Source organism: Coptis chinensis, chromosome 3 (genome assembly GCF_015680905.1).
Source record: "Coptis chinensis isolate HL-2020 chromosome 3, ASM1568090v1, whole genome shotgun sequence".
Taxonomy (NCBI): domain Eukaryota; kingdom Viridiplantae; phylum Streptophyta; class Magnoliopsida; order Ranunculales; family Ranunculaceae; genus Coptis; species Coptis chinensis.
In genome coordinates this window covers 84,737,852-84,754,118 of record NC_141458.1, presented here as the reverse complement: position 1 = coordinate 84,754,118, position 16,267 = coordinate 84,737,852, and the positions used below count along the sequence as shown (strand labels likewise).

General features: G+C 39.2%; 1 protein-coding gene across 1 annotated transcript; it reads right to left on the bottom strand.

The window, feature by feature from the left end:
- Window positions 1-62: 62 nt before the first annotated feature.
- Window positions 63-12,432, bottom strand: LOC147511219 (uncharacterized). The gene is made up of 5 exons (XM_086602962.1): window positions 11,664-12,432; window positions 11,562-11,599; window positions 10,292-10,562; window positions 1,901-2,187; window positions 63-629 (listed from the first exon to the last, which is right to left on the bottom strand). Exons 1-5 carry the CDS (start codon window positions 11,955-11,957, stop codon window positions 188-190), a joined length of 1,332 nt encoding a protein of 443 aa, XP_086459088.1. The 5' UTR covers window positions 11,958-12,432; the 3' UTR covers window positions 63-187.
- Window positions 12,433-16,267: the final 3,835 nt, after the last annotated feature.

Here is a 16,267-nt window from a genome sequence, read left to right as displayed (position 1 = left end):
GCTAAGACCGCAGCTAATTTTCTGAACAAAATAGCAAGCATAAAAACTTATCACATACAGAATGAAGGTAGTTAGACCTGTCAGGTGGGCTTTGTATATATATAAACGTGTGGACGAACATCAGACTTGTACACAAGCATGACATGATGCATCCCTCATTATGAGGGTGCACCTTACAAGTAGATAATTACAATCCCTGTGAATTTTCAACAAAATGACTAATATCTGAAGCAGCCTGAGAGATCCAGTTCAATGCAGTACCAAAAAACAGCTCCCAAAACAACAGATCCAAGGCAAGGACTGAAGAGAATATAACAAGCGCCAGAGTCTGGTACCTGTTCAGTGGCCACCCTGATATTCTTGCCAATGTCTTTAGAAATGGAAGAGACCTGCTCTCCAATTCACGGTTTCGTATAGACCAAGCTGTTACCCACTGCACTCGTGATGGTACCAGGTTGAATTCCTCCCTTAACCGCCTACCCAAGTCTGGCATGTGCCCACCCCCATACAGTACTGCAATCCTATTGTTCCCCTCACTAATTGATCTCCATAAAGCCTCTGTTGCAACTCTGTTTCTCTCACCAATAATAACAGACTTCTCCTCTACTTCTGCAGTGACCAGTGTGAACCTTCACAAGTAACTTTCTATCACTTTCGAGAAAAAGTTGGTGTAAGATTTACTCCCAAAAAATGCAAACACATGATAATGGCAAATAATCGTGCATACATATTAGTCAAAGAAAAACAATCGCCGCAATTAGTAGAGAATATCCCACACGGCAGTAGACTGGTATTAAAATAATGGGGAAAATGACTCATATACAGTTCTTAAGGGGTCCTCTGGTAAAACTTGAGAAGGGAGTATCTTAAAGATATTTAAGATCTATAGAATCAGAAATTATTAGTGTCGTATCGTGTAGATATGGGACACTGCACACATCACGTATCAGAGCTCGAAGCCCATACTGACGTGTTACGCTCTGACTCCGAATTACTTTCATGTTGAATGCTTGATTTAGCTTACTTTCAACAGAAAGGAGTTGAAATGATTTATGTCGACTAAGAAATAAGAGAACCAGCAGACCTACTTAATGTCTAGGAAAATTTAGTAACACAAACCAGAACCAAAAGACATGAAGCAGGGAATATTACCGTTGATTTTATAGATAAAAGGAGGGTGATAAAGGAGACTGGTAGAAGCCAGATGCATACTGCTAAAATGTCGAATAGAATAAGTAGAATAATGGCTACCATTATATTGTAGAAAAATTTGTGAAATGAGAAGTGCAGTGTGCTTGAACAAAAACTAAGGGCTTGTTTGATCCACTATTTTCCAGTAGAAAATTATGATTTCCCCGGGAAATTGCCATTTTCTTGTGTTTGATTCATTAAAAGTATGCAGTAAAATTTTCTCTAGGAAATGTATATTTTCCCACCATCTTTAGAAAACATTTTCCAAACCCTCCCCCCCCCAAGGAAACTTTTCTTGCGGGAAATGAGAAATATTCTCACTTATTAATAACTTGATTTTCTAGAAATGAAACTAAACAAAATTATGAATCAAATATTACGGGCAACCGAACCCAACAACAATACATTTTCTTGGGTAAATTTTCATAAGAAAATTTTCCATGAGGAAATGAATAATTTCTTGAGAAAATTTTCTGAGCAATCTAACAAAGCCTTTTCAAAAGGCAATTTCAGATTTAAACGATGTTCACTTGTCCGAGAATATGAAATTATATTTCCCTTGTAATCTGTATTCACTATTGCTTGGCTGGAAGAAAAGAAATCCCATAGATCATAGTTGGGACTTGGGAATCTCAGGGGTTAACCTTACCTACTCACTGGAACAGCCAAATGCGATTACAATCTAATAAAAAAATGCATGTGCACTTACTCAGAGGTTAGCCGTTTAGCCAAGAAGATTTTCATTGCAGCACCAAAATCAAGTCTGGCCAAAGCTTCCAGCTCGGGATAATCAGATGGTTCGCTCTCCGTATCAGCACAGACGCTTCCAATTACAAGGAGACCAACAAGTGGCATAGGAAGCACACGAGATGCCCATAGGAGTTTAGATCTCCAAGGACCAAGGTCTTGTGGAAGAGAAACTGCTTGAACCATGGCTTTTGTAGATTTAAGTGTCATATCTCTAGCAAATGAAAAGAAACTCTCACCTTTTTCAACCTGAATGAAAAAGTAGCAACAAAATCTTCAACATAAGAGTAATCTTCTTACTGGCAGATACCGCACCACTAATTCACTACTGACACATCACAGATTTATAGAAGACTGAAATAATTGTGCGGTCTAGTACAACGGCCTGACAGGGAAGGGGCTCATGAGATGAGACCATCCCATTATTATTAACACTTGATATTGCTTGTTCCATGAAGCGTCAATTTCATTACTACTACTGCTACTGCTACTCATGACCGCCGCTGCCGCCACCACCACCACCACTATTACCATTACTATTACTATTTTTTTTTTATTTATCGGTAAGTATGTTTTAAATGAGATCAGTAACTCTTTGATGCTAGCGGGGTTCATGCCCCAGACCTCTGGTATCATCACCCAAAGGTTTTACCGACTTTGCTAGTCGGCACCTACATTTTATTATTATTACTATTACTATTATTTTTTTTTGCTCGGTAAAGGTGTATATATTAAAAATAAAATAGAAAAGGATGAGATATCCTTATGCGTACAAACATGAACGGTGAAAAGAACCAAAGGGGAAAGAAACCAGAGAAAAAGCAACAAAACGAAAAACCTCTATGGGAGTCCTCATAGCATAATGGACTCCCATCTACAAACATAACTCTCAAAAGGTACCGTCCGGAACTCATCATAAATGTGCAGCCAGAAGCAAAGTAGCGCCTTGATGGTCAACACCACCTTCTCCCTAGGCCAAGACACCCCTTCAAAAATGCGGTTATTCCTCTCTAGGCATAGCCCCATAAGATAGCAAAAGGTAGCATATTCTATACACGTCTCCCTTTACGAGAATAGACATCCAAGTGCCATGATGCTAGTAAAGCCTTCACCGACTTAGGGCATACCCACGAAACACCTGATTCTGAGACAAAGAAACACCAAATACTCCAAGAAAAAGGACATTTAAGAAGGATATGACTGACCGACTCACCATCCCTCAAACACAGAGGGCAGAAATTAATAAGCATCTCTTTAATACGCCTTTTCCTAAGATTATCCACAGTCAGAATCTTGCCTAGAGATGCACACCATACAAAGAAAGCAACTTTCAAAGGGACTTTAGAACACCATATAATATGACTCGGGAAATCATGCAGCACTCTCATACCTGGACATTGAAGCATGAATGAAGGATGGAATAAAATGATCTACAAGAAAAGATTCCCTTCTTGTCGATGAGCCATAGTCTTTTATCTCTATCCAGTCTCACATTAGGAATGAGTTCCAACTTCCCTATAAGTGCAGCCACACTAGCAATGTCCCTGTCCGCAAAAGAGCCCATATATCCCAATGTTCCAAGCAATCGAACCATTATCATCCCAAGATGAACCAGCTTAACTAGTTTATTCTTTGAGTCAGATAGAGCATATAACCGAGGTAACGCCATCATCAGAGTTCTCTCCTCCAACCAAACATCCTCCCAAAAGCGGATACTATCCCCACTACCTAGGTTGTAACCAATGTTCTTGAGAAAAAACTTCCGTGCCTTCTCAATCCCTTTCCATATTCCGCATCCCATAAGCAAGCGGATGAACCCGCCCCCCCCCCCCCCCCCATTCTTTCCCCAAACCAAACACAATAACTTTCCTCCGAGACTCTCTATCCTCCCCAAACCTCCGTGAGCCACTTACCAAGAAGCGCTTTGATTAAACCGCCAGTAGACTTCGATACCCGATACTCCCATCTTCTTTTTGGCTTGCGGACCACTGTCCATCGCAGACGAGGTGAAATCGTGTCTATCATCGTTGTTGTCCCACGAAAATCTCTCATGTTCGATTCGGTCACGGTAACAACGATGGATAGCATATAGAAAAAAGACATATAGTACACCGGAAGACTTCGAAAAGATGCTCTTGATAAGGATGACCCGATCACCCGTGGACAAAAAGCGACCGCTTCCATCCCGACAATCTCCCCTTTAAAGCACTCTATAACCCGTCCCGGATAGATCTGAGGATCGTAAGAAGCCCCGAGGTAAACCCAAATATATGGATGGGAGATAACCCGTGTTACACCCCACGGAGGAAGTCATAAAGGCCAAGTCCTCCTTTCCCGTTGCTCCAAAAATGGTGTTTTTCCCCATATTAACTTTGAGACCCGACACCGCCTCAAAACAACACAGAATGCCCCGAAAATACCTCAACTGCTCTAAGCTATGCCCCGTAAACACCACGGTATCATCCACGAACTGGAGGTGCGATATCAAAACCTGATTTCTGCCCACCCTAAATCCTTCCAACACCCCTAGACCATTTGCTCTGTCTACCATCCTGCCAAACACCTCAACCACCATGATAAAGAGAAGAGGGGATAAAGGATCCCCTTGTCTTATACCTTTGGAGCTCTTAAAAAAACCCGCTGGCGTTCCGTTTATAAGAATGGAAAAAGATGCGGAAGAAACACATCTCCGAATCCATCCCCTCCATCTTGCCCCAAACCCCATCCTCCTCATGATGTAATCAAGAAAGTTCCAATGCACATGGTCATAAGCCTTAGCTAGATCAATCTTACATACCATCCCCGGCCTATCCATCTTCTTTCGATCGTCTATGGCCTCGTTAGCAATCAAAACACCGTCCAGAATCTGACGTCCAAAGACAAAAGCCCCTTGTTCCTGAGCTATGACCTTCGACAACACTTTCTTCAACCTGATGGATAAGACCTTAGAAATGATTTTATACGCACTACCAATGAGGCTAATGGGACGTAAATCAGATATGTCTTCCACTCCATGCTTCTTAGGAATCAACTTGATGAACGTGTTGTTAAGACTGTGAGCTAAGAAACTTGTCTCATAGAAGTCCTGCACCATTTCCATGAAGTCCACTCTAATCACTTCCCAAACCGTTCAAGAAGAACTTCATCGAAAACCGTCCCCGACACGGAGATCTATCATTTTTCAAATTCTTCATAGCCTCCCAAACCTCTTTTTCCTCCATAGGAGTCTCAAGCTCGTTCCGTTCTTCAGAAATGCCTGCCAAATCCAAATTATCCACCCGAGGTCTATAATTATGTGGCTCTCTATACATATTCGAATAATACTCGACCACCCTCTCTCTAAGACTATCATCCCCCCTCACCTCTTCCCCCTCTATAATCAACTTATCTAAAAAATTCTCTCTGTTCCTAGCTTTCGCACACTGATGGAAGAATTTAGTATTAGATTGTGCCTCTCCTTTAACCACCTCTCTCCTGACTTGCATCTCCATGACATTTCCTCCATTCTTGTCACGCTCTCAAAATCTGCCTTAAGGTTTATCCGTTTGTTCCACTCTTCCCCCGAAAGATTGTGGTCCTCCTCTTTCATGTCCAAGTCCCTGATGTTTCTCATTAATGATTCTTTTCTTTTTTCCACTCTCCCAAAGACTGTTTTGTTCCACATCTTGATCTTATCCTTGACAAACTTGAGTTTCTTGGCGAAGATAATACTCGGTCGGTCTCCTTCCTGATTCTCTGTCCACCACCCCTTAAAACTATCCATGAAGGAAGGGTCAAAAAACCACATGAGCTCAAAACGAAAAGGTGATGGTCTTCCTATCCCTGCCTGTTTTACCAAACAAATAGGATGATGATCCGACGTCGTGCTTGGGACCACGAGCTGAATCAAACGTGGCCACTTTAACTCCCACTCAACTGAAACCAGAAATCTGTCTAAAGTAGTCAAAATAGGGTCCTCCTGCTTATTTGACCACGTGAACTTGCCTCCAATAAGAGGGATGTCGACAAACTCACATCTCCTCACCCAATCATCAAAACAAGTCATACTCGGGGTAATGCGGCTACCCGCTTTCTTCTCATGCAAAAATCTAATCACATTAAAATCTCCGCCCACGCACCATGGTAATCCTCTACTGAAAGCAAAAACATCATCCAATTCACCCCAAAAAAAGGCCGAAGACTCCCTATTCGAAGGCCCATAGACTGCAGTAACTAAACAAGATTCAAATTCCCGGCAAACTTGCACACAATGCATATCGAAAAACTGCCCATCAAACCGCCGAAACCTCCACTTTGTCCTTATCCCGAGAACACAGATACCGCCCTTCGGTGGGACTCCCACCGCCGGTAACTCAACCCACTCTATGTTATTCTTGCCCCAGACCTCCCTGGCATTCCTAACAGAAAAGCTTTGTAGTTTAGTCTCTTAAAGGAGCACCATGTTCGGTCGCTCTTTCTTTATCACCTCCTTTATGCTTGGCCTTTTTCTATCATCTCCCAATCCCCTCACATTCCAATTCAAAATTTTGTGATTCATTTAAACAAACTTTTTTTCCCCCTTCTACTACTTCCCTCTATGATGTCCTCGCCATAATGAATGGCTGACGCAAGTCTAAGTAACTCCTTTGTCATCCTTTTTCCTTGTTTAACCCCTGAAGGAGAAGCCTCTATGTCCTTATTGCTCTTCCGAACTCCCGACCATTTAGATGTTGTCCCATGCCCTGACGATATATGGATAGAACTGTAAATAGATTGTAGCATCTCCAGAACCTCTGTCTGTTTTCCTTCACACGACAACCCCAAAATCCTGATTAGGTCTTCCGTATGCTTAGCAAACCATGATGACGACGACTCTTCTATCGCCTGCTGATTCGGATCTATCATGTTAAGCGGTAGCGGTTCCCCAAAAACCCCTATACCCTCCATCAAATGATCACCTCCCTGAGACTCGCCCTCATTCTCCTCTGCTCCCCTACTATCACCGCTGATATCAAAGAAACCCACATTATCTGCTCTACCCAACTCGCCGAAGGCCAACCCAAATTCATCCTTTTCCTGAGAAAGGATAATGATGCTATTACCGTGTTCCCTTTCAATATCCGGTCTCTCTGTTAGGGGCCATGAGCTAGGTGGTGCTACAATGCGTGAGAAGTTGGTCCCATTCCTATCAGTGAGACCCTGATCTTTATAAAAGCCTTCGGTCACATCAGCAGAAGGTACCTGACGAAAAACACATCCAAAATCAGAAGAGACAAGACTACCAAGACTAATACGATGAGAAAATGGACTCCCGACATAAGAATGAGAGACAACAGATAAAGGTAGCGCAGGGACAGAAACTCCTGTTTTAAGACTCATAAACGCGACCGCATCCCTTGGTGAAGGTTTACTAGCCTCGAGGCATTCTCTCTTCTTTTCTCCTTCAGGCTGTCCAACTGTAAGCATAAAACAATCCTCTATATTTTCCTGTACTTTCACCCATATTTGATCAGCTAAATCATTCAGCTTCTCCTCCAGAAGCTTTCCAAACACGTCCGACTTACATTCTGTACACCCATTATCCTTTTGATTCGAACCATTCCTGTAAGCCTCTGCAGTACTGCATACATCTCGCAAACTAGCCGGTTTCGCCTTTGTGTGCATTGAGATTATTGCCTGAGCCTCATCCCTGTATAGAGCACTTTGTGGGGAGTCAGGAAGTTCTAAATCTGACTGATTCTGCACACCCTTCCCCTCATATTCCGGATAGAGATCTCTCCTCAAACCCATAAAACTCCTAATCTCCTCTGATTCAAACTCCTATCCCCCCACACACTGATGTCTCTCGGCATTGGCAAAAACCTCCTCCACATCTTCGTCAAAATCTTCCTCAGAGTCATACAAAGATTCCCTCCTCTCTTCATGCTGAGACTGATCCTTTGAAAAGGGGTAACGAGAAACTAGATTGTTTGCTGGAGGTGACCAGCCACTATCACCAACCTCGTCTTCTCCTATCTGAGACCCTAGATATTTTGCTGGTGGTCTCTCTGTTATCTCAGGTAGATCTTGATGATCAGGAGACCTGGAGGATTTGTTTTCGTTCACCTCCCCCTGCTCACAGTCCCGCTGCTCTTCCTCTCTCCCTGAAACGACGTCAAAACTGTTGTAGGAGAGACCCTCCTCTTGGGCTTTGTAAGTCTTAGCACCCAAACCCCTGCCTTGGGCCGCATGGGCCTTATGAAAGAGAGATTCTGCAGGATATTGTTGCCTGATATTTGTCACTGGACTTTGTCCAGCATATGGATCCAAATCTAATGCAGTGGGCCAAGCCCGAAAGTCTTTTACCAAGTCAGGTCCACTGTCCCTTAAGGGAGAACCGATAACCACGTGTTCCCCATGTACTAGCACATGTGCACCTGTTATTTCCCCCTGCTCGACACGCGCATCCTCCAGATCACCTCTTCTAGGGTTTGTTGTTCCTCCCTCTTCTTCAACCTCTAAAACAGCCGCCACCGCCGCCATCAAACTTGTACTCCCTGCCCAGTTTAAAAGGTACTCCGGTGGATCCAGATCAATGAAAGCCTTCATGATGGTACCGTCACTCTCCACCATCACCGATCTGGGCATATCTTTCCCCCTTGTCTCCACCTCCACAATAATACCCTCTTGATCAGAGACAATGCAAATAACTCTCTTTGCACCCGGAATGTCTTTCCTCAAACTCTCAAAGGTTTTATGATTCCACAATTTCGAATGCAGACCACAAACCGCCACGTATTTAGTGATTGACTCAGTCCCAGAACAAGCACTTGTTGGAGCATTCTGTCTACCTCGAACCATATCAGCGAAAGTCACTTCCTTTGTAACTTTGGTTAAAGCCAGATTTCGATCCATCCCTCTATCCTGTTCTGCTCCTCTGCAAGAAGGCCCTGCGGTTGTTTTGGCCAGTCCCACAGCAAAAGATGCCCAGCCAGACCTCTCTCTCCCTTCCGGCACGACCAGATGCTTTGCTTTACCTACCTGGAAATAAGCCGAAATCAGCACATACTTTCCAGCCTTGTTTTCCTTGCCAAAACATGTGATGGTCCTTCCGTTGAACGTGTTCTTGAACCATGATCCTCTGTCATAACCCGACTCGCCTAAAGCCCTGAAAACCTGGACAATCCACACTGCTTCATCCAGCTTAAAAACGGCACTTGTCTTCCATTTTCTCCCTATCTCTGAGATTTTGAATGAGTTGGACCTCACCACAGTCTCAAAGCCAAAACTCTTTGAATCAATGTTGATGGTGGTCATAATGATCTTCAGACTTATAATACTAACACACGCCTCGTTGCACTCTCATCACCTTATCATACTAACACACGCCTCGTTGCACTATTACTATTATTATTATTATTAGTATTATTATTATTTATTTGCTCATTTATCTATTATTCTTTGCTTTCGCTTCTTCCTATTCAGAATTCTATTTTTTATTTAATTCCACACCTTTCCCCACCCAATCGCTAAAAATAAATTTAGTGTAAGGGACCGCTAGATAAAACGACACTCCCCTCTCCTGTTCACTTTCAAGATTTCTCTAATTCATTACTATTCTTCCTTTGAGTTTGTTGGTTTGGGGGAGGGAGGGCAGGGCATTCTCTGCCTAATAGAGATTGTTAAGTTTGTTTTTCTAATTGATTTCCCTAAAATTACCTTTCCTTGATGAAAGTGGGAGTCAAAGCCCAAGACCTTGAGCCCAACTTCCCAAGTCTTGACCAGTAAGCCACTGGACACCTTCCCAAGAGGTCGTTACGTGTAAAAGCATATACCTGAGCTTTTTAAAAGTGTTGTTTCTAGTTTTCTTCCCCCTTTTTAAAAGATCTTCTTGCCTGTTTTACAATATCCATCTTGACAATGAGCACTGTTTACATTACAATGGTCATTACAACACAATAGGAACATGCCCTGTCTGGAGTTAGTTAGACATTGTACAGATGGAAGGAAAATTTCAACGCTTTCTCACATCATTCGGAACGGAACAGAAGGTCGGATCCAGCCACTTCAACTTTCAACGGAGAAGAAACAACCTTCAAGGAGTGATGGTTACTGACTGCAAACGACAAACCATTTGATGCTTCACCATGGTAGCTACTAGATACAAACTTGAAGGAGATTTTTATAAAGTGCACCACTAAAAGTTTAAGGTAGTATGCAAAGGCCAAAGGGCTTCACACAGAAATCCTTTGCATTTTTCCCAGACCATTAGCTGAAACTTATGCAAGCATTTTCGGGATCTTTATAAATCACCACATTTCACAATTCACTCACCAAATTCATTTTTCCAGAATATCTAGATACTAAGAAAAACAACAATTAAATGGAGTGATACCTGAAGTAACTTGAAGGTCTCAAAGTCAAGGTCTGCATGATACCAATTTTCACTCTGGTAATCGAGACAGTCTAACTGAAAATCAAGCGTAAGAAGTCGTGCCATCTGCCTCTGAATACATCCAAGTATATTAAATCCCCTTGAGCGTGAAACTTTCAACCTCTTGGTCGTAGATGTAATTCTTCTATTTTCTAAACTCTCTTTACTAGCCACCATCTCATAAAGTACACAGTCATAGGATTCAAGTTCCTTCTGAAGGACCGCAAAGTACCTGCACAAGATTCAACAACATCCACACACCATTGGAACCCAACAAGCAAGTACGATAACACAAAATCATTAAACCTAAACTATTATGCAGTAAATGAGCTGTCTAAGAGTTTTTTTTTCCGGAAGAGTTGGAGATACAAGTGATTCATATCAACTACATTTGTCAAAGGTCTCATTTAGTGGCACTATAAGTACATTATAAATATATAGTGTTCCTCCACTGTATCACTAAGGCATTTGTCCTTGGTTGCAGTCTCAATCGATCAGTCCTCAAGAAAGCTCAAGTTGTGTGCTACTTCCAATTTGACGTGACCAGACTTTATCAGTCTTTCATCTTAAATTTTAATTTTTGCTCTATCACTATTCTTACTTTTATTTCTCAACTGACTTCAGTACGTTTTGCCTCTTTTCATCCAAGATATGAACCTCGGAACACACATATTTGCTTTCTGAACTGTACAATGTGCTCCTAAGCTTCCCAACGTTTAGCACAGATACATTAATGTCATAGCACTTCAAAAGAAGAATACTATATTGGCCATCCAGCAGTCTATTCCATTTGCAAGATCCTTCTCCAACTCTCCATCCTTATGAAATATCAAACAAAGGAAGACGGTTTCTCTGGTTCAAATTGGTGCAGAACAAAGATTTGCCTTGACCTTGACTCATTTCTATTCAGAAGTTCAAACTCCTGTCCAAGCATAAATCCGCTCGAAAGATATGCCAAATCAAATCGAACATTTGAAATGGCAATGAGGTCTTGATTGTATCTTGTTTCCTCTTTGAATGAGATTTTAGTAATGGGACCAAAAACTAAGACAATCAAAGCCCTCAGATCAATCTCCGACAATTAAACTTTCCACAAATCCATTTTTTAGCTATCTTCCTGCTAAAGCTGTAGTGAATACATTATGCCCTACTTTACAGTTCATATTCCACAAACGACTGGCAACACACAATGTGATATAAAATGTAAAGAAAAAGCAATATATACACGTACTCTTTATCAGCAATATGAATTGTCGAAACCAAATCAACCTGCAGAAATATAAAAATATTAATAACTCAAAAGGCATACATTAAAATTCCAAAAAATGTTTACCTGAAGAAAGGGTTGAAGAATAGACCAAGGAAATTTCTTCCTATAACTAACAACAGCAGTCTGTAACTCACTATCTTTATCCCCGCTTCTTCTATATCTCATAAAATCAGCAATTGAATTGTTTTCAACAAACTGTTGTGCCCCATCATCATCTGCTGGTTGAAAATTAGATAAAGCGGCTCGGAATTTTCCAAATTTCGGGGTTTTAGTTGATGGAAATAATGATGAAAAGTCGGGAAATGTTGTTGATGATGATAAGATTGGAACTACTAATAAACCACCACAACTTACCATACTTGTTGATAGAGAGAAAGAGATTTTTTTTTTTTTTTTCTTTTTTCTCTCTCTTTTTGCTTCCTCCTCGAAACCCCAAAAGAGAAGGAAGTGAGAAACAGGTGAAGTGCGTGCTATTTATATGTACACACTGGTTAGATTTTTTTTAAGAGTGCATACGTAATTGGAAACTAATGGATTAAATTGAGATAGCCTCTTCAATTTGTGGTTTAGGATATTAATCCGTAATTTTCAAATAAAATTATCTTAAACTCAGTCTAGTTTGTATAATAGTTTTTTTAGATTTATGGTGATTTAGCGGCAAATCATCACCGCCGCTTTACATACTTAATGTGTACAAATCACTAAAAGCAGTTAATTGTTTCCATATCCCTCAAAGAAATACACTACTCCCACTTGAAAAGATTTATCACATGAGCGTGTTTCACGATGAATTGATGAATACAAAAAAATTCTCTTTTCAAGAAAATCGTTCACCTACTTAGAATACTCCCCAAGTTTTTTCTTTTTAGGTGATTGTTTGTATACATGCAAAATATTCTTATTCAATTCCAACATGAATAACGGAGAAGAGCATGTCGTTCTATGTCTTTCGTCAATGTAAACATGTCGAAGTGTTAATGTAAGATTGGGTGGATAAAATGAATAATGACCATTAATTTTCATATTTGAACAATCTAATAATCAAATGGATGGAAGAAGAGTGTGTCTTTCAAATAACATTCCATTTCCAAACTTGAAGCTTCTGACAGACACTTTAAACTTATAATAAAATGCTCAAATATTTCATCTTATTCCACATTTTTTCTTATTTCTTATAGTAGATTTATCTATTCTCAATGTTTCTGCAAACACATTGCAAAACAAAATTCGAATGAAGAAATAGTACAACAAAGTTCTTCCAATATTGCACTAATGTTGAAAGGATTAAGTTTGATGGTATTAATAAAGTGCCACAAAAATAAGTATAACAATAATTCACACAAACACTCTTCACTATTTTAGACCAAAGAATTATTATCTATCAATTATCAGTATAACACTCGTAAAAAAATTTAAGCTTCGATTCGATATATTTTACTCCAAAGTTATTCAAATTCCTACAACCAAAAAATATTTAGGTAGCTCTCTTTGCAACAAAAGTTTGTTGTGTATCGAATAAAGGTTGTTAAGCTATTGCAAATTCAATTGTAGTTCCATCGCTTTGAAATGCTCATCACAATGCAAATCCAATAATAGCTTTCTTATACAATACCAAGAGTAGCTCATATAGGACATCATATTATTATACAACTTAGCAAGATCCTACTCCATGATGATATGGACATTCTATAAGCATCCACACCCATTTATGAAATTAGAGAGGTGAAACATACTTGGCAGGATCCTACTTCATGATATGGACATTTTATAAGCATCCTGACCCATATCTTTTAGCACTATCACATCTTTACTCTTTTCGGAATGAGCACAAATTTTGAAAATTTATTTTTAGTATTATCCCATCTTCTTGTACTTTCGAAAAAAAAGAACAAAACTTAGGAAACCAAAGACGATTAAGCCTCAATCCCTGTTAATTTAATCATCTATCCTGAATGAAGTGATTTCACTCACTGTATCTTGTATTTGTTATAAGAGTCGATCAGTTCCAATTTATGTTTCAAGAGCTTAAATGAAATGTAAGAAGGTTGTATATATTCAGTTCAAAGAAAGTCAATGTATTGTTTATAAATGAAATTAGTTAAGTACATATACTTAAGGTTTTGCTTACCATTTGGGCACTAAAGGAAACTGTCCCAAGTACCAAACATAATTTTGCTTTTGAGTTCATTTGTGTTTTCCGATGATATCCAAATACAAAATCTAAATTATTATAATCAGCTCTTATTGTGATAGAAAAAGCTCTATAGATTCACATATAAACGTACTCTATTGCTCTATATACATTGAATAGAAAAACAACATCACATGCATAACCATGCATTATATCTACCTGTCTTCCAAATATGACTATCGGTGATCGTCCAATCCTTTCATAGTGTTCTTAAACCGATAGAAGCACAGTTCTCTACATTAATGAGAAAGAACTTGGGAGAGTTTGCACCTTGGCATTTGATCTCGTGTTAACTTTGACATTTTCTGAATCGAGTGTTCTAGTGTATGTATATGAGAGGTTGTGGTTGGATGATTATTAGATATATCATTAGATTATCTAAATAAATAATGTCATACAAAGAAGCATAAATCAAATGTGCAAATAAAAACACCCCTTCATAATAAGAGTGTTATTTTTATAGTTCTAGACTTTCAATATGTATTATCATATTGTAGCATGTATGTGTTTGAAAATTAGAATAAGATCCAAAAAAGAAAAATGAAAAGGAAGAAAAGTGTATATGTTAAAATTGTGAAAGTGGCATGATGGGTATTCGGGCACTTACTCGGGAAGTATATTGACCTACTTCTTAAGAAGTTAATAACCAACAATAAATGCAAATTCCAGGTATATGAATGGGTTATGCGAATAACATTTTGAGTGTTCTAATTTGGTATATCTCACATAATCCTTAGAGAATGTGGGGAACCATTGGAAGCTGATGTTACACCCTATAATAAGTTATTAACTGAAGAATATGTAGTATTTTTTAGGCCGCATTAAGGATATATTCAAAATAAGTCGGTGTTTTATCATAGACACTAAAAATGTATGATTTGTAATAGGGAATTGCTAGTCCTCTAGATTTTTCTGTACAAACCATTGTAAACGAGGATGCAAATGGAAAAATTTATGTAAGGAAGCATTGATTAATACAGATAGGGGTCTGCCTAACCCTAACTTATTTTATTAAAAAAAAGTTCCTTTTAGGGTGTTAATGTCTTTGCGTAGAGCTCGCCACACTGATCGTTTTGACAGTCCAGAATCAAAAAATATGATCGTCAGAAGCTCCACGATTTTTTGCATCGTTGTCTTCATTTGACCGGGAAATGGTCAGTGTTAAGTATACGTGCTTTATTCTGGAATTTTTTAGCTTCAAATGGGCAGAGAGATAAGACTTCAAGTTCAAGCACTATCCGTACAACATTTTCATGCTAAAAAGTGGGGTTTGCTACAATTTTGTCATTAACTGCCGAAATCTATGAAAGCACGAAAAATACAATTAATTTACATTTATTAAACACATAATCAACTAATATGTAGTGTGTCTACGGGGTTTATAACATAGTTTTGGGTGCTTATCACAGAGCCATTGGACTCAGCCTAAGTATGATGACTATGCTCCCGATATCCCAATTTCTACAGCATTGCCTATAAAGGCTAATTGAATCTAGTTACATTTATCTCTTCTCTATTCTGTGCATGTATTTGATGGTTTCAGCTACAACAAGAGATGCAGTGACCTAGAACCTATATTACACTATAAAACCAGTTAATACAAGGACATTTTTTTCATACAGTACGAGGTTTGGTTTTACGACTTTGCAAAATACACATGGTATATAGTACGTATATAATTCAACAACTGAGTATGTGCTTAAACTTTGTGTTTTCACGATGCACTACATTCATGAGGCGACGGACTATATGGATCTCAAGATGAGTATCAACAGTTCAGCAATCCTATTTACGATCAAGGAACTAAATTTAGGAAATTTTGTTAAATTTTGTTTTCATGATATCCAAGGGCACTTGATCTGGATTCTCTAGAGCCACTATATGCACTGGCCACTCATGAAGACACCCGAGGTCATGAACAATTGAACATTAAATATGTAGATGATGAGGAGCTTACTGTTCCACCAACCTTCATAGACTCAAACACAATAATGCAAAGATTTGGATGATGGTAGTTCAAGTGAATTTTTACCGAAGGTGTGGTTGTCAATATGGAAACCTTAGGCCAGGTTGGTCTTAGACTATTAGTCCTTTCACTCATGATGATGCACATCAAGTGTCATGGTTGTAGTCTCGCACAACATACAAATTGTTCCTAATGATTGGCCTTTTTGAGGATGTATATATTATTAAGTTCCTTTTGGGGTATTCATCATTTCATCCATCCTCATCGCTGCATTATTATTATTATTATTAAAAAAAATCTGGGTGGGAGGGGGGCATATTTAACTAAGGATATGCATATTTTCAGAGTATAGATTGATAATTTTGAGAAATGGCATTTCTCATTTGGTTATAATATTTTTGTTGTATTAGACGAGTAAACTCGCAAGTATAGGTGTTATCCATGCATATTTTTTAACCATTCTGATGTGTTTGTATTTCTTTTGTCTGTGAAAATTTAGTTCAATTTCTT